Here is a 27,071-nt window from a genome sequence, read left to right as displayed (position 1 = left end):
GATGACCCTCTCTATAGGCTCTCTGCCCACACAGGGTTCCCCACTCCCGGATCCCTGCTCCCATGCACAGAGGCCGCAGGACGTGTTGTCTCCTCCGTGGAGGCCCCCTGCTCCCTGGACTCCAGCAGGTTCTCCCCCAGCCCTCAGGCTCTCTGCATCTCCCCGCAGGTCCTTTGGGTATAGAGCTCCCCACCCAGGCCTGTGTCTGGGGTCACCTGGACCCCCAGTGGTGAGAGTAGGGTGTTGAGCCTCTCCCAGGGGATCCAAGGAACTCTGGCCCGCCCGCCCTGCAGGCCTGGGTCAGTCTAGAGGGCTGCAGTTTCCAGTCTGTTGTAGCCCCGCCCCTGCCCTGCTCCTGGGCCCTGGCCTGCATGGCCTTGAACTCTCACTGACCCAGAAGAGCCATTTCCTTGAGAGGTTTCCCTCCCTGTCCCCATCCCAAGCTGTGGACCTCGGCTGTCTGTGAGCGAATCCTGCTCCGGGTGGCTGCCGATGAGCTGTGTGACCTCTGGTTACATGACCTCTCTGTGTCCTCCCTTTCCTCCAGTTTTGTGAGGATCAACAGTTGCACAGCCTGTGAGTAACAATAGCTGACCTTAGGAAATGTGGTCTTTATGCCCTGCAATCAAATATTGCTGTCTGGATGAGGAAGCAGAGGGTCAGGGGTTGTTACTTAATGGGAAAAAGATGAGGTGGAGAGATTTCAGTGTCCCACCCTGGGCTGGGGCTTATTCTAAGACTAAACTCTTCCTTCTTTTTTTTTTTCTTTAAAGATCTATAAAAATGTAGACCTGATACTGGGAAAGACTGAAGGCAAAAGGAGAAGAGGGCGGCAGAGGATGAAATGGGTAGATGGCATCACAGACTCAATGGACGTGAATTTGAGGAAACTCTGGGAGATACTGAAGGACAGGAAAGGTTGGCGTACTGCAGTCCATGAGGTTGCAAAGAGTCAGATATGACTTAGTGAGTGAAAACAACAGCAATTTTTAGTCTTTTTTTTTAAGTCTTTATTGAATTTATTACAATATTGCTTCTGTTTTGTTTTGGGTTTTTTGAGGAGGTGGCTGTGAGGCATGTGGGATCTTAGCTCCCCAACCAGGGATCGAACCCATACCTCCTGCATTGGAAGGCAAAGTTCTAACTGCTGGACTGCCAGGAAGTCCCCAGCTCTTCCTCATTTCAAAGCCCTGTGGTTTCTGGGGATGTGTGAGCACCCTAGAGCTGCTGTCTCCACTTGTGGTTTGTGCTTTTGTGCTTTCACCCCTGGGGCTAGATGGTGGGATTAGAGATAGATGAGATAGTCCTGGCAAGGCTGGGAAGATGCAGGCTCCTGTGGACTAGGTTGGAAAAAGGTAGTGACCTCAGGGGTCAGCACACAGGGAACAGAGATAATTTGGTCAAATGTTCTACACTAGAGTACCACCTTTCAAGATTCCTCTTCCTTGGGAAGTCCCTGGCCATCCAGTGGTTAAGACTCTGTGCTTTCAGTGACGAGGCCCCAGGTCTGACCCTTGGTCTGGGAACTAAGATCCCACAAGCTGGACAGCACAAAGGGCTGGGGGTGGGGAGGAATGCTTCCTCCTTGAAGCCTTCCCTGACCGCTTCATTCTCTTACTAAAGAGTTCTTGGGGCCTAAGAAGCTGCAGCTTAGCCTCAGTGAGCTGTGTTCCGTTTCTGCATACAGTAGGGGCCGACCATCTAGTGACCACGGAGTCTTTTTCAAAGAGCTTTCCCATGTGTTATCTCATTTAATCCTCCTAACAGCCCTGGGAAGGAAGGATGAAATGTGCCTAATTCAAGGAGGCATTTATCTCATGGATCCTATGTAACAGCCTCACCTAGTGAGTAGCAGAAAGGTTACAGAAACTTATCCCAATCATTTTTTGTGTTTATCCCATTGAGGCTAAAGGCAGCGTAAATGAGAGTTTGAGACAGAATTTCCTAGGGAAATGGCATTGACAGACTCCAGGTATTTGTGTCCTGGCTTCTAACTAATTCAGGGTGGAGCTGCAGGATCAGGGAAGCCAGCATGTCACCATCTGTAAAATGGGAATGAGAATGCATCCTTCATCTAATTATTGTGAAGAGCCTTTCAATCTTTCATTTAATAAAAATTCAGAGCCTACCCTGTGCTAGGTACAGTGATGGACAAGCCTAGCAAAGAATTTGTCTTCAACAAGCTACTCTGTATAAAATAAACAGGCTACAAGGATATATTATACTCCACAGGGGATATAGCTAACATTTTATAATAACTATAAAGGGCATATAGTCTTTAAAAATTGTGAATTACTATGTTGTACACCGAAAACTTACATATTATTATAAGTCAACTATTACTACAGTAAGTTTTTAATAAGTATAAAAATAAAAAGAACTTATCTTCATGGAGTTCATGGTCTAGTGGAGAGAGAGAACAATAAATTGAATGGGAAATTATCACCTGATAGGAAAAAGCAGGTGATGTGATCCTGGCTGAGATTACTGGGTGTCCTCTCATTTTCATTCTCTCTTTTTTTTTTTTTAACTGCAAGATCTTGATTCCCCATCAAGGGAATGAACTGGACAATTCCACTCCTCCTTTTCCTGTGTAACTCTGGGCAGATGGCTGGCTCCCTTGAAGCTCAGTGTAGCCATGAGGTTAAGTCCTAACTAAAGGGATGTAAGCAGAAGCTACCGCTGGGAAATATCCTTAAAGAAAAGGGCATGTCTTCCAATTGGTGAGAATGCAGCAGTGATAGCTGAAGCTCACACAGCCATATTGGACCAGGAGAAGGAAAACACCCTCTGATAATGCCGCAGATGGAAGATACCTGGGTAGGGTTCCTGATCCGATGGGGGACCAGCCTAGACCTCCTGCGCTGTGCTGTGCTGTCACTCAGTCGTGTTCTACTCTCTGCGACCCTGTGGACTGTAGCCCACCGGGTTCCTCTGTCCATGGAATTCTCCAGGCAAGAATATTGGAGTGGATTGCCTTGCTTTCCTCCAGGGGATCTTCCCAACCCAGGGATCAAGCCCTGGTCTCCCACATTGCAGGTGGATTCTTTACCACCTAAGCCACCAGGGAAGCCCAAGGACACTGGAACAGGTAGCCTATCCCTTCTCCAGGGCAACTTCCCAACCCAGGAATCGAACCAGGGAAGCCCCTAGACCTTCTACTTCCAGGCTTTCACATCAAAGAGAAATAAACTTTGGTCTTGCGTAAGCCAATACAATTTGAGACTTTCTCTCATACATGGCCCATCCTGATTTTCCTTGACGTGGGATAGAGTGGTTGGAGTTTTCTAAAAGATGTGGGGGTAACATTTGATTTGAGACCTGCATAGGCAGAGGGAGGTTGGGGAGGAGCATCCAGGCAGGGTGGGGAGACCCAGGCAGGAATGATGCTGCTGCCCAGACAGAGCAGAAAGGCAGCGGGGAGAGGAGGGCAGGAATAGCCCAGAGCAAGGAATGTGTGGGGGGAATTCATGAAGGATTTTACCCAGGGGAGTGATGTCTTCTGATTTCTGTTTCTCAAAGGTCAGTCTGAATGCCAGGTGGCCCCTGCATTGTAAGGGCCCCCAGTGAATCCAGGAGGCCAGGTTCCAGGGTCCTGGGGTGATGGACGAGCAGGACGGTGGACCTGGGGAGAAACAGCAGAGATGGAGAGAAGAGGATGGGACCGTGGAGGTGGAGCCAATAGAATGAGCTGTGGTCGGATGTGGGGTGAGGGAAAGAGAAGAATCAAGGAAGTGCCTCGATTTGGGGCATGAGGAACCAAGCAAAGACTGGATGAGGCCAGACTTTGTTTCTTTACCTATTTGTGTTTAGAGGTAAAGGTTAGAATTAAACAATATTGTGAACACGTATCACCCATATGGTCTTTTTCAAATGGTAATTGTCTCATCCATGCTTTCAGCTGTGGGCTAAGGGACTGATTTTTGATTGATTCCATTCAAAGTCAACACATATGAACCATCAACTTTGGGCAGAGCTGTGGGCAAGGTTTAATGGACTGAGCAATGGTCTCTGTCCTGAGGGCTTACAATCTGTGGAGGAGAAAGACAGGGCCATGCATGGATCATCCCAGTAGAGCCCAGACCGGCTGTGGCACAGGTGGGCTTGGGCTGAGCCATTTCAAGCTGCCAGGGGTGAGGAGTGTGGGAGGAGGGAGGCTTCACAGAGTCGGGGGTGCAAGAGCTGAGCCCTGAAGCTTCAGTTCAACAGATATAGAAAGGAAAGGAGCCTCAGGACAAGGGAACAACAGCATGTGTAAAGACCCAGAAGCCTAGGGAGTTCCCTGATGGCCTAGTGGTTAGGATTTCAGGCTTTCACTGCCATGGTCTGTGTTTAACCTCTGGTCATAGAACTGAGATCCTGCAAGCCAAGCCATGTGGCCACAAAAAAAAAAAAAAAGACCTAGAAACCTAGAGAACACAGAACCTTCTGAGAAGAGCAAGTGTCAAAACTCTGAGAGCTCACAGCCTCAACTTGAGGCCCCTTGAACAGATTCTATTCCCTGGGCCACCTCCCACGCCACCCCTTACCCCGTGATCTCTGGAGAGGCAGGTGGGCCTCCCAGCTCTCCAAGGCCCCCCTTTGACTTCCCTCCTCCTCCACTCTTGGAGAAACCCCACCCATCCTTCAAGGCCCTGCTGGAACCCTCCTCCCCCTCTTCCTGGAGCACTCAGCTCTCAGGGGATCCTGTTGACTCCCAGTACATATCTCTGAGTGTCTTATATTTGCAAGATCTGACCTGGCTGCCCCCAGACAGACAGAAGCTTCCTTGCAGGATGCCTGCCCCCGCCCCAGGCCAGCCCAATGTTGGGGGGGATGCAAGTCAAGTGGTACAGGATTCCAGGAGAGGAGAGCTGGACCAGCTCACCTCGGAACACAACTTTCCAGTTCCAGTCCAATTCCCCTGCTTCCCCACCCCCTCACCCCTCACCCCTTTCTATAAGGATGACTGGTCCATTCACAGCCACAAAGATTACTGCTCCACTTCCATTCACCCGACACTGCTCTCATCCTCAACCCGTGCCGTACCTTATAGCTCTGTTCCCCCCACCTGAGAAGGCTTGCTTCCATTTCTCTTGATGGATTTTTCTTTAAAACTTTATTTTTTTCAGATTATTCTATTATTCTGATTGTTATTTTACCCATTTCAATCTTTTTGGCTGTGCCGTGAGGCATGAGGGAGCTTAATTCCCTGACCAGGAATTGAACCCGTGCCAGCTGCTGTGGAAGAGCGGGTTCTTAACCACTGGGCCACCAGGGTAAGTCTCATGGACTTTCCTAAGACTAAGCTCAGAGGACCCCTTGGAGACATCTTCACTTCCTAAATTACTCCTCCTCGGGGCCCCCATTCTTTGTCCACACCCCTTGTTGTCGTCACACTCTGGTTATGTGCTAACACCCGCTGTCTCCATTGAACTCCTTGAGGATGGATGCTGTGTGGCCCTGGTCACCTGAGCCACAGGAGACCTTCAATCTCCATGGCTCATTTTCCCCATTCACGACTCAGACCCTTACCTGCATCCAGAGCAGATTATGTTCTCAAGCCCCTTTCCATCTGTCATCCCATTTGGTCCACACAATGGCCCGGAGTGAAAACCAACACGGGAGAGAGGAGGTAGTCAGCTCAAGGTCACTTAACCAAGGGCAGAACCATCTGCCGCAGCAGTTCCCACTGAACCTAAATGTCCTCCTAGCCATAGGGCATGTGCCTTTAGGGCAAAACCCTAGCGGTCTGAGTCCCCAGTCCGAGAAGGCACAGGAAGTCATGTCTTCACTAGGCAATACCCATGAGTCCAGGTCATCTGGTCAGAACTTGTCCCCTCCGCCAGTCCCCTTCAGTGGTCACCCCATGCTATCTGGACATCCACTCACCTTAGCTGCCACTGCTCATCATGGCTGCTTTGCTCTGGACTTGGGCCCAGACCCTCCCTTCTGTTCCCACAGAGGAACTGTCCAGCAAGGCTTTCTTTGCTGGGTTTCTGGGGAGAGCATTGGAGGATTACCTGCTGGGGACTGAAGAATAGGTGTGAGATTACTAGGTGGGTCTACCTTTAGTGGTCACTGGCCCACCTAACACCTTGCTGCCACGCCCATTGTAGGGGGCAGGTCACCTAACCACCATGACCCCACCCCACCCCCTCTCAGAGTCTCAGCCTCTTGTTTCTTCAGGCCAAGAGAAAGGAAGCAGCCTTCCCTTCCTCAGTACCCTGCCAAATCCTCACTTCTCACTGAGGACTGACCGTGTCCCAAGCTGACTGAAAATAAGAAGGACTCCTCCCTTCAGGAGAACGTCACAGTCAGTCCACAGGGCCTCCCTCGGGGACAACCTGTCCCAACACATGGATCTTTACTGCGTGGTCTGGAATAACATCGGATGGGTCTGCAACCAAGTCTCCAGGCGACTTCCGCAGACCTGGCTAGGGGCTTCACCCTCAGTTCACCTCACTCCTGCCACATTTGACCTTGACACTGACTTTGATGAGCCCAAACTTTGACAAAGGCATCCACGGACCTTGGAGAGGGACCAGGTAAGTGCCTCCCTTCATGCTGTAGAAAATGGTGGGGTTGGGATGGCAAAAGGGGCTGTAAGTGATGAGGATGAGGGGGTTGTGGGGTGGACTGATCCAATGTCCTCTCAAGACGTCCTGGAGCTCTGCTCAGTTCCCCAGAGTCCAGGCCTCTGATTATCTCCATCCAGCCCAGGGGCATGGCGAGGGGAAGGGAGCCTCTCTCTTGTCTTATCTCCCCAGTGCCTGAATTGAACTGACCCGAGCCCAAACTGGAATAAAATGAGTGAGAAGAGCCATCACTTCTTCCTGGAAAATCTTTAAAACAAGAGAAATGTGACGTTGGGCAGATTTGGGGGGAACATCCGCCAAAGTCAAGGTGACAAGAATGATCAAGAGTACGTGGTGTGAGGAGGAAGGACCAGAGGCCCATCTGCTCTGAGGCTGCCTGGGTGATTTTTGGGCTGCGAGGGGCTGGTACCTGCAGAACAGCTGGGAAGATTCTCCTCCTAAGCCAGATATTCCCATGTCATCCCGCCATCTCCTTGCCTCCCACCTAGCTAGCTGGTGGTCCTTTCTGGCCCTGGGAGAGGTGCTCTCTGGCTGCCTCCTTCACTTGGCTGCCTCTCAGCTTCAGAGATAGGCAGAGGGCTAGGTGCCTGGGCCCTCTGGGCTGTGCAGGGAAGGCAGGGCCTACATCTGGCGTTCATTCACTGCCATGCACCACAGGAAACAGCCCAGTCTGGACCGGGCCTTGGGACACATGCCACCAGCTGGGAAACTGAGCACCAACGTGGAGCACTGGGAGGCCTCCCTTTACCAGGATCTCTGCTTCTACTGGCATCAAGGCCAAGGGTGGCAGGAGGGAGCCCAGGGCTTGGCATCAGGCAGAACACCAGTGGAGGGGCCTGGGGGAATTCGTCCACCTCTCCACCCAGCTTCCCCATTTGTAAGAGGGAAAGAGTAATAATAAACAGCACCTTCCTCAGAGGGGCTTGCAGAGCTCAGAGAGAGATGTGTGTGAAGCCCCAGGCACAGAAACCTGAACAGAGCAGATGTCCATTCATTGGTTGTTCTTTCTTTTTTTTGACTGAGTGGTGTGACATGTGGGATCAGACCCATGACCCCTGCCTTGGGAGTGCAGAGTCTTAACCACTGAATCACCAGGGAAGTCCCGTCATGGGTTATTCTTTTTACTGGGAAGCTACTTTACCTCTCTGTCAAACGGGGGGTTGTGGGGGGGGGGTGCGGCTGTAAGGATTAAATGTGACCACCAGGTGAAGGCCCGCAGGGCAGTGCCTGGAGCAGATTCCTCAGCAAACAGGATTCCCTTTCTCCCTCTGCCAGGGCTGGGCACGTGCGGGCTCGTGGTGAGACCCAGGAAATGGCTGTGGAATTGCTGGGTATGCCACCTCTCTGACCTGGTCTCTGGGTTGCTATTGTTCGAATCTCAAGCAGGAAATCCCCAGGCTGGTGGCCGCAGAACCGGCATTCTCCCTTTATAGATGAGGTCACAGAAGCCCAGAGAGGGACAGGCACTTGTCCCACGTCCCACAATCAGGCTGGTTCCAACGGGGCTGGGACAGTTTCCTCCCTCTCTGCAGTGTCCACAAAATCCCCTTTCTGTCTGCTTTCAAACCTCTGTTCATCCTTGCCGATCTGAACTCATCTTTCAGCCCAGGAACAGGTGACCAGCTCCAGCAACACCCTCACTCCCCAAGAGCAGAGACTGCCCTGCTGGGGGGTGAGGGGAGGGCCACAGCGGGGGCCGAGAATGTGGCTGCTCTGGTCCGGGGGCCTGGGCCGGGCTCCCGACAGAGGAGCCAGTGTGCCCAGACATTGGGGCTTTGTGAGCTCAGTGCACCGTGTGGGGATGTTGTTTGTATTGACCTGAGATTGTTTCAGGTTGACGGAGGGGCAGCGTCTTAGCGTCCAGGTGCCAGTTCTTCAGAGCCAGTTGCATTCTCGAGGAGAGGGTGGCTGGGTTGCCCTAGCCTGGGGCAAGAAGGGGAAGGGGCTATTTGAGCTGGTTCCGCTGGGGGTGGAGGGGATGGCTACAGAGGAAGAGTGAGTGAGCCCCTGAGGGAGGGCACCAGAACAGAGGGAGGAGAAAGCAAGCACCGTGCAGCTTGGGGCCTGAGCAGAGGGGTCTGGCCAGAGTGAGGATGGACAGAGGCAGGACAGGTGCATCCAAGGTTGGGGCGGACCTGCCGGGAGGCTGGGTGCTCCAAGAACTAGCCGTCAAAGGCTAGTCCGTGAAGGAAGACCCAGGAGAATCGTAGGGGCCAGGAGGGCCTTGGGAGGCCTTGGGGGCTGGCCAGTGGGGTTGGGTGGAGTGGGCCAGCCTTACAGCTGTCCAGATGTAGGTGAGAGATAGCTCTGTTTACCAGGCGCCCAGTGGCAGCGGGGCAGGGGGGGTGGAAGGGGCTCCCAGGGCCCGTGGGGCGGGCAGATTAGGAGGCGGGGGCATGAGTCAGGGGTTTGGGAGCTGCCCCCGGGGCGCGGGAGCCGGGACCTATTGCCAGCTGGAGCAGGTGTGAGCTCATCTGGGCGCAGAGGCCACTGGTGGCTGCAGGAGCTTGCCGAGGGACCCCCGAGGCTTGTGAGCAGGTGAGCAGGGCAGGGAGGGGCTGGGGTGGTCCTGAGACGCCTGTCCTGAAGGTTTCTGCAGGTGCCCAACCTGAATCTGGGCCCAGGCGGGCATGGGCGCCGGCCCTCCAAGGGGTGCCGGTGGTGGGGTGAGAATGTTACCATGTGTGTTGTTACCCCTCAGGGCACAGGCCCATTGGCACCTGCAGCTGGGAAGAGTGGGGAGGCAAGTGTTAGGGGAAAAAAGGCTGGCACGTGGCAGCAGAGGTGTGTGAGTGTGTGTGTGGAGGGGCGAACCTGATTTCCCTCCAGGTGTGGGTCCTTGTCAGGCTCCTATTTACCAGCCCCTTGAATCACACAGGCTGGGGTCTCCCAGCCACCCAGCCCACTCTTTCCTCCATGTACGGGGATCCCCAAGCCACTCTGTCTCCTGCCTAGGAGGAAAATTGTCAGCTGACGCTGCTCATTTTGAAACATTTCCAGGGACTCTAGCCAAGGAGACCTGGCGCTGTCCCCATCTTCGGGGGTGCTGGGAGGGAAAGGAGGAGTCCCGCATCACCTGAAGGTCTCCAAACACAGGTTAATTCCATGGGAACTGAAGGAAAATCAGAAGGGAATGAAGACAGCAAGTCTGCCTTCCATCTCTAGGAGCAGAGCTAATGATAGCAAACATTCAAAGAGAGCTCTTTATGTGCCAGGCACTACTCTTTTTTCGTTTTAACTTTTTATTTTATATGGAGATATAGCTGATTAACAATATTGTGACAGTTTCAAGCGAACAGCAAAGGGACTCAGCCATATATATACATGTATCCATTTTCCTCCAAGTTCCCTTCCCATCCAGGCTGGCCAGGCACTATTCTGAGTGCTTTATATGCATGAACTTTCTTAATGCTGCAACAGGTCTACGGGGTAGATAGCATTATGGTGGTGGTGGTTTAATCGCTAGGAAGTGTCCTACTCTTGTGACCCCATGGACTGTAGCCTGCCAGGCTCCTCTGTCTATGGGACTCTCCAGGCAAGAATATTGGAGTGGGTTGCCATTTCCTTCTCCAGAGGATCTTCCCAACTGAGGAATTGAACCCGGGTCTCCTGCATTGCAGGCAGATTCTCTACCAACTGAGCTATGAGGTAGCAATTATGATTACCCCCATTTTACAGATGAGAAAACTGAGGCTCAGAGAGGTTGAGTTACTTGCCCAAGGTCACACAGTGAGTGGCAGGGCTGGGATTGTGGCAGCCTGACTGCAGAACCCATACTCTTAGTCACTAATACTAAACCAGCTAATAGATATTTTATCTTCTGGGAGGCAACTCAGCACCATGGTTAGAGCGGTAGCTGGAGCAAGATAGGCCAGGGCTTAATGCTGCCTCTGCTATCTACCTGCTAGGGAACCAGGGCACGTAAGCCTCTCTGAACCTCAGCTTTCTCATCTGTAAAGTGTGGCTAATGACACTACCCACTTCACAGAGTGGTTTGCGGATCATCAGAGATAAGACAGCACAGCTATGTATGGTGTCGGGGTGATTACACAGAGGTGGTGTCCTGTGCTTCCAGGGAGCCTTCCCCGTCATCTGGTACCCGCCCTCCACTCTCTTCCAGCTGTGTTCCACCTCCTGGGCCCCAGATGCCCTGCTCCCCTTTATCTGCCTGGCCCTGGTTGGTGGGCTGGCCAGGTGTTTGGTGTACTTCCAGACACAAGTCAGCCATTGGGGTCCAGGCTCTTGTCAGTGCCCGCAGAGCAAGGCCTGCAGCTGGGGAGTGGCTGGGCCTGGGGCAGGCAGCAATCTGGGTCATGGGTGCGCCCTCTAAGGCCCCAGAGGAGCTCAAGGCATCTACGTTCTCCCCTCTTCTCTCTCACTGATGCCTCAGGACCCCAGCAGAAGGGCCTTCCATTGTACAGATGGGGTGACTGAGCCCTAGAGAGTCTGGGAGCTGCCAGTCCATGGCAGAGAGGCAGCCTGGATGTGTCTGGGTGCTCTGGCTCTGGAGGGACCCTCTTCCCCTCTTCCTCAGATGGGAAACTAAGACCACAGTGCCTGCCCGAGGAGGGCGGTGTTTAGCACCTCAGGGTCGACAAGGTGGAAGCAGCTAGAGACCTGAGGCCCAGGTGGCGACAAGACCAGAGAAGGAAGAGAGAGGTTAAAGATGGGAGAAGAGGAAGGAGAAGGGGACAGGGAAGGAGAGAAGAGGGAGAGAAAAAAGGTGCATAAGGACTTCCCTGATAATCCGGTGGCTAAGACACCGTGCTCCCAATGCCGGGGGCCCTGGTTTGATCCCTGGTCAGGGAACTAGAATTCACATGCCACAACTAAGACCCAGTGCAGCCAAATAAATAAATATTTTTATAATAATAATAAAACATAATTTAAAAAAAAAGTTTTCTCTGCAATACCAGAGACCTCGAAAGCCAAGTCTCCTGCAGTAGGGACACTCCATCCTCAGACTTTAGAATTCCCCACCATGGACATCACTTGCCCTACAACCACCCCAAGGCAGGGACCCTTCCTCGCCTTCCTCAGTTTGGGTCAGGGGCTCACTCATGCCCCTTCTCTATCTGTAAGGACTTCAGGACTATCCATTCCTCAGAAACAGAGCTCTGTGTACAGTTCTTTCTGTACATACTCCCTGTCCTGTTCCCTTCCACAGTGCCCAGCCTTCTCTGGCATGGTCTTCTCTCTGCCTCTTGCCACCATTCCTAACACCTGGACTAGCCCTTCCCATCTCTCAGCCCTTCAAATCCCACCAGTGCTCTGGGGCAAGCACCAGTGTCCCCTCCTTCAGGGACACTCTGCCCCCTACCCCATCAGCAAGTCCTACTCTCCTTCCTGCCACAAACATCCTTGGCAGCCAGTACAGTCTGCTCACTGCTTGCGTTTGTTTGGGACACGTGTTTTCTCCTGAACCTCTTCACCTGTCACGTGTTCCTGGCTGGTCTCCCCAGCCAGGGCTGTGTGCTTCCGGAGAGCTGAACAGCGTCTTGTTCATCTCAGCTTCCCAGGCTCTATGCCAGGCTTGGAGGGGCACAGTTGTCAATTTGACTCAAATCCATGTCGCTACAACATGCTATGAGCCTGCCATGGGTGAAGGGGAGAAGGATGTCCCTCCACACCCAGTCTGGGCCATAGCAGGGCACCCCTGTGTTCCCTTGGGCTGGTCCTCACATTCCCGAGTGGGTGTCCTTCCTTTCCACTAGAGACACAACTGAGAAAACGGAGGTGCAGGATTCCATGGCCTCCTGGCCTCCTAGTCATCCTGGCTGCCCAGCCCCAGAGCCCCAAGCCTGCAAGGGGGAGCCATTCTTCCACTCTTTTAAAAAATAAATTTTTATTATAATTGCTTTACCATGTTGCATTAATTTCTGATTTACAGCAAAGTGAATCAGTTATACGTATACATATAGCCTCTCTCTTTTAAATTCCCTTCCCATTTAGGTCACCTCAGATCATTGAGTAGAGTCCGCTGTGCTATACAATAGGTTCTCAGTAGTTATCTATTTTATACACAGTAATCAACACGTGTTCATTGAGCGCCTACTATGTGGCAACCACTCTGCTAGGAGTGGTGGATCTGGTGGGGATTGAGACGTGCAGGGTCTCAGTGCTCATGTGGCTTCCCTTTTAGAGGCATCCTCAGACCATACATGGGCTTTCCCGGTGGCTTAGACAGTGAAGAATTCACCTGCAATGCAGGAGACCTGAGTCGGGAAGATCCCCTGGAGAAGGGGCTGGCTACACACTCCAGTCTTCCTGCCTAGAGAACTCTGTGGACAGAGGAACTGGTGGGCTACAGTCCATGGGGTCGCAAAGAGAATGACATACTAAACGACTAATAGTCACTCAACTCCGACCATATATACGCAAATGAATCAAGAAACCAGAAAATGACAGCCTGCGTTAGTGATTGTTAGGGTGGTCAGGAAGGGAATCTGAAGAGCTGGCGTGTGAGCTGAGGAGTGGGAAGGGCTGAAGTCGGGGGAGGGACATCCAGGACATGGACAAAGCAGGTGCCAAGGCCCTGGGGCAGGAAAGGGCTTGGTAAGCAGGCCAGTGGAATAGGTGGTGAGAGAACAAGAGAGATGGAGTTCAAGATGGAGTAGGGCAGAGGAGCAAGGCCGCATCATCCAGGGCCTGTGAGCCCCTCCTAAGGATACCGCAGCCCTATGCCCAGCAGGAAGCAGCCATTTCTGAAAGAAGACAGTGTTTTGTGGAGACTCTCAGCTAAGCTCCCTGAAAGAGGGACAGGTCATCTCCTGAAGTTAGCTGATTCCTGGGGAGGGGCAGAAAAGGAAGTCGGGTGAGGACTGGTGGATGGAGGAAGGAGTTCATTTGAAGAACAACCCCCATCCTCCCAAACACCCTTAGGTTGATGTCAGCCAAGTTTCATCTCCCCTGCACAGCACTGTCCGCGGCCCCTGCACACCTGCCCTCACTCCTGCAAACCCAGCTCCTCCCCTCAACCCCCCACTTACACTTTCCTCTGACCCTCCCTTGTCTCCTAACACTCAGGATCCCACTTTGATCAAATGCAGCCCCCTGGGGGGTCCCCTTGGGGGACGAAGGGAAGGGGAGACCCCAGGTTGCCCCATGCCTCACCCAGCCTGTACCTTCCCCCCAATCCACCACAGGAACTCCGAGCGTGGGTTATGCTGGGGGCTCAGATCACCACAGACAATTGAGCAATCAGGACAGCACCATGGGGGATTCAGAGGTGAGTCTTTGGTGGTGTCTGCAGGGCTCCCACCTGGGGGCTCTGGGAACCCAGCCCTGGACTCCCACCTTCAGAGCCCCCCGCAGCCCAGCCCTGATGGCAGCTTCTCACAGGAGTATGAAGATCAACTGGGGAAGACTCTAGAGCTAAAGGAATCTGAAGACCCTGAATCCGTCAGCATCCAAATGGAAGGGGAAGAAGATGACACAGTTCAGGAGGAGGAGGCAGAAGGTGAGCCCATCTCCCGCTCTCCTGTTGGGATGAGCTGCTGAACCCTATCATTGACAGGTGGGGAGTTTGTCTTTGCCTTCTTCCCCCTCTCCACCAGCCCAGCCCCAGGGCCAGTTCTCCCACAATCCTGGCTGATTGAAGGATAAACAGAGTTTTGTTTGAAATGATCACAGGAGGTGACTAGGGGCAATGGAGGGGGCAGAACCAGTCACCCATTACTGTGCCCCGTAGATTTGTCAGCCCTGTCTGGAACAAGGACATGAGCCCCCATGCCATTTGTGCCCATCCAGCTTCCGGGCCAGGTGCTGGGCCTGTTCTGAGAACATTGTTCTGTTTGGAAGTCCAGAAGTCCTGAGAAATGGGGGGCTGCGGGGACCCTCAGGGCAGAGAGACCTGAGGAAACCTTCCTGGGCTTGTCCAAGGTCTTGGTTGGGGAGCCCTGGGAGGGGACCTGTTTACTGTCAACTGGACTTAAGTGCTGACAATTGATATAGCAGATAAGAGGCCCCTCTGGGAAATGAGGGCTAGGGGGTGTAGGGGCCAATATAAAGGCAGCCCCTACCCTGGCTCCCAGAGCTCCGCTTGGAGGTGGTGAGAAGCTGCTGGGCCAGTGAGATTGTTGAGGCAGGTGGGAAAAAAGAAGGGAATCTGGTCCCAGAAGGTAGCAGGAGAGGGAAGAGAACCGCTGTTTAGGACTCCCCAATCCCCTTGGAGATGACCCTCCTGTCAGTGCAGGGGGATGAGCCCCAGGGGTCTTCCACAGGGCTCAGATGGCGAGTGACAGCGCCAGTCTGGGCCAGGAACAGGCGTAGGGCAGGGTCCCAGCCAGGGAGAGAGGCGTCATCCTGTGCGGTCTCTGCATCTCGTGGGGATGGGGCAGGAGGGTCTTGGGGGGGATTGTCTGGGGGCATCGCTAACTGGCTTTGGGGTTTTCAGCTCAGGTCACCCAGCTGACAGACACAGACTACCACACAGCATCGCAACACCCAGAAACCCACAAGGTGAGCACCCCAGCCTCCCCCAACCTTCTTTCCTGTGCTGCCCTTGGGACCCATCATTCTCCCAGGGGAGGGGAGGAACGGAGGGAGAGCTACAGCTTTGGGATGGGGAGACGCCACAAACAGAAGGAACGGGCATCCTGGGAAACAGGTAGACGAGGACATCTCCCAGTGAGGGGGGAGCCCTGGGCCTCCTTGCACTCATGGGGAGCTCCCTGGACAGAGGTAAACTGGCCACTGGAGGTCTGAGCCCCCAGGTCCGCTGGCCCGGGCCGGACTGTCAGGTGCCGCCTGGAGAAGCATGGAATTACATGCATGCTCTCCTCCACCCAGCTTTCCCTCCCCAGGCCCCCATGTCATTGCTGGGCACCAGACTGTGTAGCCAGTTAGGAAATTGGGTCTGCCCTCAGCTAGGCCCCTGAGAGTGGGCCCCTGGCCTCATGGAAACCCAAGGGCACGCCGAGCCCACGCAGAAATCTTAGCGGCAAGAGACAGACCCAGTGGCTCCCAAGGCTTTCCTCTCCTCTCCCGTGCCCACTCTAGCACCCCTTTTGTGTATCTTCAAATGCCTCTGAAATGGGGGGAAGGGCCTGGTCAGGAAGTTGGGGAACAGAGGCAGAGGTGGGGGACCCTCAAGCATCTCCCCACGTGTCACAACTCACTCTACACCCCCAGGTTGTAGCCCCTGACGGTCCCCTCTAAGCTCAGCCTCTGTCCTGAGTGCCCCAGGACCCTGGGCCTCTGACAGACACCCCTCAGGGCCTGCCAAGTGCCCACCATGCCCTGGGCTTCCAGTCCCCCCCACAGCCCTGCCCTGGGCCTGAGGAACTAATTCAAGCCTGTGGGGCCGCAGGTGTGCGTGGAACTGCGGGAACTGGTGATGGATGAAAAGAACCAAGAGATACAATGGATGGAAACAGCACGCTGGGTGGGGCTGGAGGAGAACCTGGGCAAAGATGGGATCTGGGGCCGCCCCCACCTGCCTTACCTCAACTTCTGGAGCCTCTTGGAGCTTCAGAAAGCCTTTGCCAAGGGTGGGTGAACCCTCTGCAGCCCTGCATGTAAAGCCTGCTGGGGGGAGGGGGCGGGGGCAGGGCCAGCAACCTCACCCCTCCACTACCTGCAGGTACTGTCCTTTTGGATCTGCCAGGGAAATCCCTGGCTGAAGTGGCCAACCAGCTGCTGGACAGGTTTATCTTCGAGGGGCAGATCCAGCCAGATGACCAAGAAAATCTGCTCCGGGTCCTGCTGCTGAAACACAGGTGCCCGTGCCTGCTGGGCCCTGGACCCCACGCCCACAGGGCCTACCTCCCCAGCCCGCCTGCCCCAAGCTCTCCCCGGGAGCCCCTCCCCACCAGGCTGGGTCCCACTTGTCTTGCACCATGTCTCCTGCCTCCGACACCTTTCAGGCGGTAACCGTGTCTCCATGCTCAGTTTTGGGGGCCACTGGTCCCCAGGAGGACAGACTCTCAAAGTCCCTCCCTCCATCCATTTTTCTGGCTCTACCTAGTCAGTCCAGACTGAGGACACCCGCTCACAACCACAGCATCCTTTGGAGGAGGCCGATTCTCCTTCCATCCCTGGGCCTCTCTAGTCTGACGTTAGCGAGCCCCAGTCTCCACTCTGCTAAGAGCCCGGCCTGAGCAGCCTACTCAGCCCATGTCCACTGTGTGCCCTGCAGCCACGCCAGCGACATGGAGGCCCTGGAGGGCGTGAAGCCTGTGGTCGTGACACGTTCTGGGGAAGCTTTGGAGCCTCTGCTCCCACAGCGTCCATCACTGGAGACAGAGCTCTTCTGTGCACAGGTGAGGCTGTGCCGAGGCCGTGTGAGGAGAGCCGGAAGGCCCTCAGCCTGAACGTGGTTCTAAATGAGAACGAGTAGGGGAAAGGGGGTGGGACACTCGGATGTCGAGGGTCCGCTGTGGCCGAGGACTCCCCTCACCACCTCCTCCCAACAGGGAGAGGGTAGCACACGAGGGCATGCATCTGAAATTCTGGGAAAGAGTCCCCAGGACTGGGAGGCCACCCTGGTGCTAGTGGGTAAGTGGCCAGTGGGCTCCTTCCCTCATCCCTGCATACTCCCTGCTTCTGCCTCCTGCCCTGGCACTGCCCCTCCATAAGCCTGGACCCCGCCAGCACTGCTCGCACCCTGCCCCGTGCCCCTCACCTCCCCAACGAGCCTCAGCACCTCATTTCATCCACTTGCCAGGCCGTGCCAACTTCCTGAAGCGGCCAGTGCTGGGCTTTGTGAGGCTAAAGGAGCCGATGGAGCCGGAGCCAAAGCCAGAGGGGTCAGAGGAGCCGGCAGTGCCTGTGCGCTTCCTCATTGTGTTGCTGGGACCCGAGGGCCCCAACATCGACTACACGCAGCTGGGCCGAGCTGCCGCCACCCTCATGTCAGAGAGGGTGAGGAGGGGCCGGCGAGGGCCAGGGGAGCCGGGGGCCCTGGATGGCAGGGGAGGCCTGGCTTACTCTAACGTCGCTAGTTTGGCCCGTTCCATTGGATCTATCCTGTCTGCTCAGCAGGGTCCAGGCCCGTGTTCTGGCCTAGCCCTGCCTGATCAGGCCTGGTTTAGTCTGGCCCACTCTGTCTTGGTTCTACCTGGTTAGGGCTGGCCTGGTCTGCTCTCGTTCCATCTGGTCTGCTACAAGCCACTTGGTTCCCTTTAGTTCTTTCTGCTTTCCCCACTCAGGGTCCTCTCTGCCCTTTCTCAGTAGAGAGTGGATGGGTGGAGGGACAGGGCAGGAAAAGCAGATCCTAGCTGGCAGGAGCTGGCTGAAAGGATTCTGATCCCCAGAGGCCTTGGCTGTGGACTCCTGGGTCATTTTATCCAGCAGGTCCTAGCGGCTCCAACCTTCTCTCCTGCACCCAGGTGTTCTGGAATGAGGCATACCTGGCCCAGAGCAAGGAGACGCTGGTCCAGTCCCTGGAGGGCTTTCTTGACTGCAGTCTGGTGCTGCCTCCCTTGGACGCCCCCTCTGAGAAGGCCCTGCTCAGTCTGGTGCCTGTGCAGAAAGAGCTGCTGAGAAGACGCTACCTGCCCAGCCCTGCCAAGCCCGACCCCAGTATCTTCAAGGACCTAGGTACCTGCCCTGCTCTGCCCAGCCCAAGTCTTTTTGAGCCCCCAGACGCCCAGCACGGCCCTGTGACCCCCTGGCTCCCCTCTCGCTGTCCTCATCCCTCCCAGCCTCCCCGATGACCCCATTCCCATCAGGCATCTCCTCCTCGATTCCCCTCTCCCCTCACTTCCCCCTTCAATCCTCTGTGACCGTGGTCCTGCCCTCCACTACAGATGTGAAGAAAGGTCCAGGGGACACCCCAGAAGACCCTCTGCAGCGAACAGGCAGGCTCTTCGGGGGACTGGTGCGTGACATCCGGCGCCGCTACCCCCACTACATGAGTGACATCACAGATGCCTTGAGCCCCCAGGTCCTGTCTGCCATCATCTTCATCTACTTTGCCGCCCTGACCCCTGCCATCACTTTCGGCGGCCTCCTGGGTCAGTGTCTCCACGTGTCCCACTAACCCTCACCTCTGACCCTCCGGCCTACATATCAGCCCTGATTTTGCCCCGATCTGACACTCTGGACCCCTACATCAGCTTACCCGTGAAATGATCTTGACCTTGACCACACCTCCACCCACAGGAGACAAGACCCAGAACTTGATGGGAGTGTCGGAACTGCTCCTCTCCACCGCGTTGCAGGGCATCATCTTCTCCCTGCTGGGGGCTCAGCCCCTGCTCGTGTTGGGCTTCTCGGGACCCCTGCTTGTGTTTGAGGAAGCCTTCTACATGGTAACTCTATCCTGGCCCCACTGTGACCCTGTAACTGGCCCCCAGCCCCACCTGCTTAACGCATGGTGCCTGGGCCCCTGTATCTGACCCCAGCTCCCTCTGACCACCCTACAGTTCTGCCAGACTAACAACCTGGAGTACATTGTGGGCCGTGTGTGGATTGGCTTCTGGCTCATCCTGCTGGTGGTGCTGGTGGTGGCCTTCGAGGGCAGTTTTCTGGTCCGCTTCATCTCCCGCTACACCCAGGAGATTTTCGCCTTCCTCATCTCCCTCATCTTCATCTATGAGACCTTCTACAAGCTGGTCACGGTGAGGGCTGCAGGAGTGTTAGCGGCGTGCGCATCCGTGTGTGTGTGTGCCTGTGCATAAGCCATGTGATTGTGGGTGTCATTGCGCTAGTGTCTGTTCGGCATTTATGCGGCCATGTTTTCACGGAATGTGACTGTGGCCACATCTATGTTGACACCAGCTGTCTGTGGGCCGGTATTCTCACCATGACTGTGCATGAGAGGGCCCTTCTGCGTGCAACGGCCCATGTGTATAATCACAGACAGTGACTAATGAGCTTCCCTGGTGGCTCAGATGGTAAAGAATTTGCCTGCAATGCGAGAGACCCAGGTTTGATTCCTGGGGTGGGAAGATCCCCTGGAGAAGGGAATGGCAACCCACTCCAGTATTCTTACCTAGAGAATTCCACGGACAGGGGAGCCTGGTGGCTTACAGTCCATGGGGTCACAAAGAGTTGGCCGCGACTTAGCACTTTCACTTACATATGTGTGACACTGAATGTGGGAGCGAGTAGGCATGGCCTGGTGGCAGAGGTCCTGGGGGCTCTGAAGCCCCACCCCGCCAGTCCCTCTCCTGCTATTGCCCTTAAGAACCACAGGGCCTGCAGAGCATGTGCCCTGCCTCCTCAGCTATGTCACCTTGAACTATGCCTACTTCTGGGCCTGCATTGTATATGGAGGAAGGGTGAATACTGTACGTCTACCCCTGATTCTGCTGGTTGATGGGCATTTCTGTTTTCAAGTCTTTGGAGCCCAAGTCTTTTCAGAAACTTCCTTAGCACTTGTTTCCTGCCCTCTAGCCTTCTAATGGCTCCCAGGCCCTGCATGCACGTATACACACACGCAGAGACTCATTTCCTCCATGGTCTGCCCCACTCAAGCTTAGATTGGTCCTCAGTGCTGAAAACCAAGCTGTGGAATCCCATTGCCTCTCTGTTTCCATGACAATTGAGAAATAAGATAGGTAGATGGATGATGGATTGGTGAATGGATGCTGAATAGAGAGATAAATGGTGAATGCAGAGATGCATGGATGGATGATGGATAGATAAGTGATGGTTGGAGGTGGATGGATGGGAAGGAACAGGATGCCTTGCTTTTCTGCTGCAGATCTTCCAGGAACATCCACTGCAGAAGAACTATGACCACGATGTGCTGACGACACCCAAACCTCAGGCCGCCCTGCCCAACACAGCCCTCCTCTCTCTTGTGCTCATGGCTGGCACCTTCTTCCTCGCCATGATGCTGCGCAAGTTCAAGAACAGCTCCTTCTTCCCTGGCAAGGTCAGCACACCCTCCCCACCTGTCCTTGCCTTTACTGCCCCATCCAACTCCAAGGCACTCGCCTCAGCTTTCCCAGTGCCATCATTTCCCCTTCTTACCCTAGACTCCCATTTCCAATTCCAAGCTCTGCTGGCCCCCTCATCACTTAGGATTTTACCCTTGAGACAATCCCTTTCTCAGCACATCCAGGCTGAGGACCCAAGTGGGGAGACAAGGATAGTTCTTTGAAGGCGGTAGAGAAGCTGTGGGGCCGGGGTGCAGCTGGGCCAGGGGGACAAGAAAGGAGGCAGGTATGTAGAGGCGCAGGACAGGTCGTTAGATGTTGATGGACCCCCTGAGAAGATTGGGCGCCTCCTGGTGAAGATGGGGCATGAGTGGGGCCACGGGGAAGGTGGGAGGTGGGACGCCACTGGGCACTGACCACTGGCCCCTCCACCTGCCCTCAGCTGCGACGGATCATTGGGGATTTTGGGGTTCCTATCTCTATCCTGATCATGGTCATGGTGGATGCCCTCGTCCAGGACACCTACACCCAGGTGACCCTCTCTCCCCACCCTGCCACTTTATTTCATTCCCCCAGCAAGCCCCCTCCCCCAAACTGCCTCCCCATGCCTGAAACCAGCTAAAACTACCCCTCCCCCATCCCTGCCTCCCCTGGGAGCCCCGTGTTCTTGCCACAGCCCCTCAGGACCCCTCTGGCTGCAGCAAGGGCCTGGGTCAGGTGGCCTCCTTTTACTCCTTAATCCAGGGCGATAGGAAAGAATCTGCTTTGGAGCCTAGGCTGTCCTGAGTATGAATCTCAGATTTGCCACCAAATAGCTGTGCGATGCAGAGCCAGCTACATAATTTCTCTGATTCTGTTTCCTCATCCATAAAGTAAGGAATGAGAAAATGTATGTAAAGGGCCTAGTGCAGTTATGGAGTACCAAGTAGATGCTCAGTATAAGTAAGTTCCCAAGTGCCCAGGACCCTGGCTCCACCTTTCCCCATCCTCCTACCCCCAAGTGTTCTCACCAGCATTCTCCTCCCACAGAAACTCAATGTACCTGAAGGCCTCGCTGTATCTAACCCCACAGAGCGAGACTGGCTTATCCACCCACTAGGCATACATGTCGAATTTCCCATCTGGATGATGTTTGCCTCTGCCCTGCCTGCCCTGCTGGTCTTTATTCTCATCTTCCTTGAGTCCCAGATCACCACGTAAGAGCCAGGGTGGGATGGGGCCTGGGAGGGTCCGAGGCAGAGAAAGGGACAAGCTCCAAGCAGGCAAGGGACCAAGCGCTCAGAGGAATGATGGGTGGGCAGGGGCAGGTCCAGATTTTGTGGGACCTGATATGACATTATTTGAGGGGTGCTTTTTAAGAAAAAGAATATAAAATGAAAACTGTAAAATTAGGTGCTAGATCTTGGAAAGGGCCTGTACCGGTGAGGTTCTCTGAAGTGTACGCTTCTTCAGTTTCCGGGTAGGCCTGCTGGCGGGTGTTCTAGGTGATGATGAAGACATTTCTGCTCTTCGAGTCTCTACTGTCAAGCTGGGGTGGGGGTTGAGGGGCGGAGCATGGAACTCCAAGGGAGAAGGGCAAAGAAGAACAACCTAAAGTAGAGGGACCCAAGTCTGGGGAAGAAAAGAGGGGTGAAGGGAGGTTGGGGTGAAGGAGAGCCCTGGTTACTCCTGACTTTCCACACCCCCAGGCTGATCATCAGCAAACCGGAGCGCAAGATGGTCAAGGGCTCTGGCTTCCACCTGGACCTGCTGCTGATCATGGGCATGGGTGGGGTGGCCGCCATCTTTGGGATGCCCTGGCTCAGCGCCACCACTGTGCGCACTGTGACCCATGCCAATGCCCTCACCGTCATGAGCAAGGACAGCACTCCAGGGGCTGCATCCCAGATTCAGGGAGTCAAGGAACAGCGGATCAGTGGACTTCTGGTCGCTGTGCTCGTGGGTGAGTGAAGACTGGCCACACTCTCCCACTTTCCACCACCCGCTGGCTCTGCCCCTTAGCATCCAGTGTCCCTCTAGCCCTGGCCCTGCAGCCAGGTCCCCCCAAACACCCACTGCCCACATCTTCCTAGAGTCAATTATTCACATGCGGGAATTCTGGAGGAAAACTCTAGGCACTGAGATGGGCATCTGGGCAGGGCACATGGGTGGACCACTTGCTGGAACCTTCTCTAGACAAGACCCTGTAGTCAGAGCTTCTCCAACAGTTCAGTGAACTGGGATTCCACCCTGACTGGCCGCTAACCAGGCATCTCATCTCATCTCTGGGCCTCAAATTTCTCTGTCTGCACCAAGAGAGGATTCATTAGATGCCCGAGGTCTCCCCAGCTCAGCCCCTCTGTGACTGATACAAAGAGCAGGGCTCCTGGAGCAGGGGATGGGTGAGGTGAAGACAGAGGGTCAGGGATCTGAGTTCTGGAGCAGCCCAGAGTCCAATGGGCTCTGTGTGTGGGCAGCGCCACGGTCACTGTTGGAGAGGCCAGGGAAGCTTCCTGAAGGAGGCGAAGTTGATGTTAGCTGAAGGAGAACTGGGATTCGGGTAGGTGGAGGGTGATGGAGGCATTCTGGACTGGGCTAAGAGGAAAGGTGGGCTTCTCTGACCTCCGTAACTCCCTCGATTAAAGGAGTAGGCTATGACATCAGGCAGGCAGGAGTTTGACCCCCTGCTTTGCACTTACTAGCTGTGTAGCCTTAGGTAAGTTGCCTCCCCTCTCTGCATGTTTCCGCACCTGTAAAATGGGGATAACATCTATCAAGAGGATCCAGGGAGTTCCCTGGCCATCCAGTGATTAGGACTCGGCACTCTCACGGCTGTGGGCTCAGGCTCAAGTCCCTGGCAGAGGAACTGAGATGTCACAAGCCATGTAGCATGGCCAAAAAAAAAAAAAGAGGATCCACAGAAGGAGTTTCATATAATCCCTGTGATTTCGCTCCTCAGCCCCTGCTGGTGCCGATCCTTGATCCTTGGGGGCTAAGAGTGCGTGGTTCTCCCCGCAGGCGTGTCCATCCTCATGGGACCCATCCTCCGCCACATCCCCCTGGCGGTGCTATTTGGCATCTTCCTCTACATGGGGGTTACATCCCTCAGTGGCATCCAGTTGTTCGACCGCATCTTGCTTTTGTTGAAGCCGCGCAAGTACTACCCAGACGTGCCCTACGCCACGAGGGTATGCGGCCGTCTCAGATGCCCAGGTCGGGGTGGGGTGGGGGTCTGGGTGCCTGGGCCGGGCAGGCGATGACCCCAGCCTCTGCCCGCAGGTGAAACCCTGGCGCATGCACATATTCACGATCATCCAGGTTGCCTGCCTGGTGCTGCTGTGGGTGGTGAGGAGCATCAAACAAATCTCGCTGGCCCTCCCCTTCGTCCTCATCCTCACAGTGCCCCTACGGCGCTACCTGCTGCCACTCATCTTCCGAGACATGGAGCTCAAGTTTGTGAGTCTCTGCTCCCACCTCTGTCCCCTTCACCCATTTCCTCTGACCAGAGGGCACAACTGCAGGGCAGGAGGCAGAGAGGGGTCATCAGTGGCTCTGGGAGAACGTGGGAGGGGGAGGGGTCTGGGAACTAAGGAAGGCAGAAGAGCGCCGTGACCAAGGCCTGAGTATCCTACCTGCCTCCTCATCCCAGCCCTGCCATGTCCTGGTGGGTGACCTGGAGCAAGTGGGCTCGTTGCTCTGGACCTCAGGTGTCCTCCCCTGGAAAGAGAGGAACAGTGACAGGGCTGGTGAGAGGGCTAAGAGGCTCGTGGGATGCGTTGCTTGTGGGTTGTCTTGACCACTGAGCAGCTAGCCCTTGGTCTTCCAAACGATCTAGAAAGTCACTCCTCCAACAGAATGCTTCCATGACACGACACAGGTCACTGCAGCACTGCCCACATGAAGGGGTCTCCTGCCTGCCTTCTGGAGGCCGTCTCCCACCAGGGACCAGATTCCTGGGCATTCCTAACCCTGAGGAAGCCCCTCGTCTAGACCATTCCTAGGGGATGAAGGGACAGGACGGGAGACTTGACCCAGGTTCAGAGAGAGACAGGCTCGGCTGACTCCAGAAGTGCCTCCGTGCAGTGGGGAGGGCTCACGTGGCCCCTCCGCTGCTCACCCTCTGTCTTTCCTTCTTCCCACAGCTGGATGCTGAGGATGTCAAAGTGAACTTAGATGAGCAGAACGGTCAGGATGAATATGATGAGGTGGTCATGCCTGTGTGAGGGGAGAGCCCGGGCCCCAGAGCCCCCTCCACCATTCCACTTCCCCGTTCTTCCAAGAAAAGCAGAAGTTCCTGGGCACCCCATGGACTCCCAGGTGCCCGCTGGGCAGCAGTCAAGGTCCCGGGGACATGGGTGGGGGAAGGAAGGGGTGTCTAGGTAGCTTTGCATGAAGGGTAGCCTGGCTTCTGGATGGAAATGACCAGTGGGGCCCAAAGTAGAGGATTTGCTGTGCAGCCCCTCCTGGGCCACACTGCTACCTGAGGGTCCTGGCCTGGAAGACTGAAATCTAAGTCCTACCTCCTCAAGGCACAGACAGGGGCAGTAACAGCGTGGGAGTTGGTGGGGGGTGGGTGGGGGGGGGGGGGTGGAGATTCAAAATCCTGCTTGCTATATGACCTTGGGGAAGTCCCTGGATCTCTCCAGCCTCTGCTTCCTTATCTGTAAAGTGGGTATATTGATAATCCTACCCACATTACAGGACGGTCTCTGAGCACCAAAGATAAATGTGAGGAAAGGGCTCTGTAAAATCTGAACAGACTATTAGACAATAGTCATCACTCTTCAAGCCTGCCCAAGGTTACCCAGCTCTTGAGCCATGCAGCTGGAATTTGACCTCTGAGGCCAGAGTCTACTTCAGTCACCCACCTTTCCAGGCTTAGAGATGTGCCTGCTGGTCCCTCTCTTCCCCTTCTCTGCTCATACTGGGACCCTCTTCCTCTGGGCAGAGCAGGTATCCTGGAAACGGCAAGGATCAGGTGAGGACAAAGTCAGGGCTGGGACTCAGGCCTCCTAAGTGCTTGCTCTCTCTCCCGTGCTCTCATTCATTCACTCATTCATTCATTCCACAAACATGTACCAAAGGCCCTGGACCCAGTGACCACAGAGGTTACTGAGACAAGACCTTGCCCTGGGGTTGGGGGTGGGGGCAGTGTACAATCTTCTTGATTTGGAGGGGGTTGGAAAGAGGATGAGAAGATAGGGAGGAGATGGGAAGGGGAAGGGAGGGAGGTTTGTAATTTATACCTTGTATATTCTCAGAGCTTTCATTGTACTTCACCTACGCACATGCACACGCATACACGCATACCCTGATTAAAGACCCACTGTCCTCAACTCCACTTGAACCAAATCTTGGGGAGAATCCCAGTTCGACCAACTGGGGTAGGAGACAGTGGTAGCTGCAGAATATGGGCAAAATGTTTTTGTTTTTTGTTTTTTTACAAAAGAAAATTATAAAAAGAGTTGAAAGAACTAGAAGCAGTGAGAGATGGTTGAAACTGGGGAGCGGGGTATGACAGAAAAGAAAGGAGGCTGAGAGAGGACCCTCGGGTACCTCTTGAAGGCTGACAGCTGCTTCCCACCACTTCACTGTTCTATGCCTCAGTTTTCTCATCTGTAAAGTGGTACCTACTTTGTAGGATCATTATAAGGATTAAAGAAGACAATGCCTATAAAGTGATTGCTTAGCGCAGACCCCTAAGCAAGAGTTTGGCAGAGTTAGCCACTGGTCTTGTTATTCTGAATGGGGTGTCCCTGTCCCCACCCTCTGCTCCTTGATCACTGCCAAGTGGAAAAAGTCACTCTGCTAGCATCCTTCCCCTTGATGGTGGGAAATAGGTTTTACTAATAAATGCATATATGGTAGAGTGAGGACTGTGCTAGAATTCCCCTCCCAGAGCTGGGGGGCTCCCAGGGGTCTGGGCTGGACAAGGAATGTATGGTGTGGAGCTGGGGCAGGGCTGCGGCCCTGGGAGGAGGGTGGAGAGGGGCAAGGTGGGCTGGCCTGGGGGAGGGGAGTGGCACTAGAGTTGGGGGAGAGGCGGGGCTGGTGGGGAGGGCCAGCACCCAGTGAGGGAGTGAGAGAGCAAAGTAAGACAAGCTTATGTCCTGATAGCCTGCCTCTGCAAAACAAGCAAGACCCATGGAGGTGGGGAGAGGAACTTCCCAGGGGCCTTTCCCTCTGTCCCTTGTACAGTGAACCCCAAGTCCCTTTGGGCCAATTAGCCTCCTAGCTGGGACTCATCAGGCTGGACAGCACCTCTAAGGGAAATTGCCGGAGAGGGACTTCCCTGGTGGCCCAGTGGCTAAGACTCCTCGCTCCTAATACAGGGGTTCTAGGTTTGATTCCTGCTCAAAGAACTAGATTCCGAATGTCACAACTGAGACCCAGAGCATCCAATAAATAAAAAGGAAAAGAATAGAAAAAAAAACTGCCAGAGAGAAAATGCAATTTGCCATGGGTCACAGAAGAACAGCATCTCTTGACCGCCTTCTCACCAGCCCCCGCCACTGTGATCCCCGTGGAGGCTCCCCTCCCCACCCCCAGCCACTTCTAGCAATTCCAGGGGGCTGGTGGGTCGGGGGTTACCCATTCTGAGGAAGATGCCAGGACATAATCCCTCCCCACCCCCACCCCCACAGCCCTCCAACCTTCCCAAGAGAGGTCAGGGCAGGGTCAGCCT

At 54.8% G+C, this 27,071-nt stretch overlaps 1 protein-coding gene across 4 annotated transcripts; it reads left to right on the top strand.

Moving 5' to 3' along the window:
• The first annotated feature begins 9,016 nt into the window (after positions 1 to 9,016).
• SLC4A1 (solute carrier family 4 member 1 (Diego blood group)) lies at positions 9,017 to 26,251 on the top strand. Of its 4 annotated transcripts, XM_004012981.6 has the most exons (20): positions 9,017 to 9,116; positions 13,724 to 13,806; positions 13,920 to 14,037; positions 14,974 to 15,038; positions 15,889 to 16,069; positions 16,162 to 16,297; positions 16,717 to 16,840; positions 16,994 to 17,075; positions 17,245 to 17,441; positions 17,909 to 18,119; positions 18,329 to 18,535; positions 18,684 to 18,832; positions 18,947 to 19,141; positions 20,230 to 20,403; positions 20,850 to 20,939; positions 21,437 to 21,603; positions 22,096 to 22,349; positions 23,405 to 23,574; positions 23,666 to 23,842; positions 24,529 to 26,251. In XM_004012981.6, exons 2-20 carry the CDS (start codon positions 13,792 to 13,794, stop codon positions 24,607 to 24,609), a joined length of 2,793 nt encoding a protein of 930 aa, XP_004013030.3. In that variant the 5' UTR covers positions 9,017 to 9,116; positions 13,724 to 13,791; the 3' UTR covers positions 24,610 to 26,251. The 4 variants fall into 4 exon arrangements, with proteins under 4 accessions (XP_004013030.3, XP_042112008.1, XP_060251690.1 ...); XM_042256074.2 differs by lacking the exon at positions 20,850 to 20,939; XM_060395707.1 differs by having other exon boundaries at positions 23,666 to 26,251.
• Positions 26,252 to 27,071: the final 820 nt, after the last annotated feature.

Source organism: Ovis aries, chromosome 11 (assembly GCF_016772045.2).
Source record: "Ovis aries strain OAR_USU_Benz2616 breed Rambouillet chromosome 11, ARS-UI_Ramb_v3.0, whole genome shotgun sequence".
Taxonomy (NCBI): Eukaryota; Metazoa; Chordata; class Mammalia; order Artiodactyla; family Bovidae; genus Ovis; species Ovis aries.
Note: the sequence above shows the minus strand (reverse complement) of the source record. Positions and strands in the feature narration are given on the sequence as shown.

Coding starts and splice junctions, on each gene's coding strand:
- SLC4A1 (XM_060395707.1), top strand. Junction 17,442..17,908: donor CCACCCTCATGTCAGAGAGG/GTGAGGAGGGGC, acceptor TCCTGCACCCAG/GTGTTCTGGAATGAGGCATA. Junction 23,575..23,665: donor ACGTGCCCTACGCCACGAGG/GTATGCGGCCGT, acceptor CTCTGCCCGCAG/GTGAAACCCTGGCGCATGCA.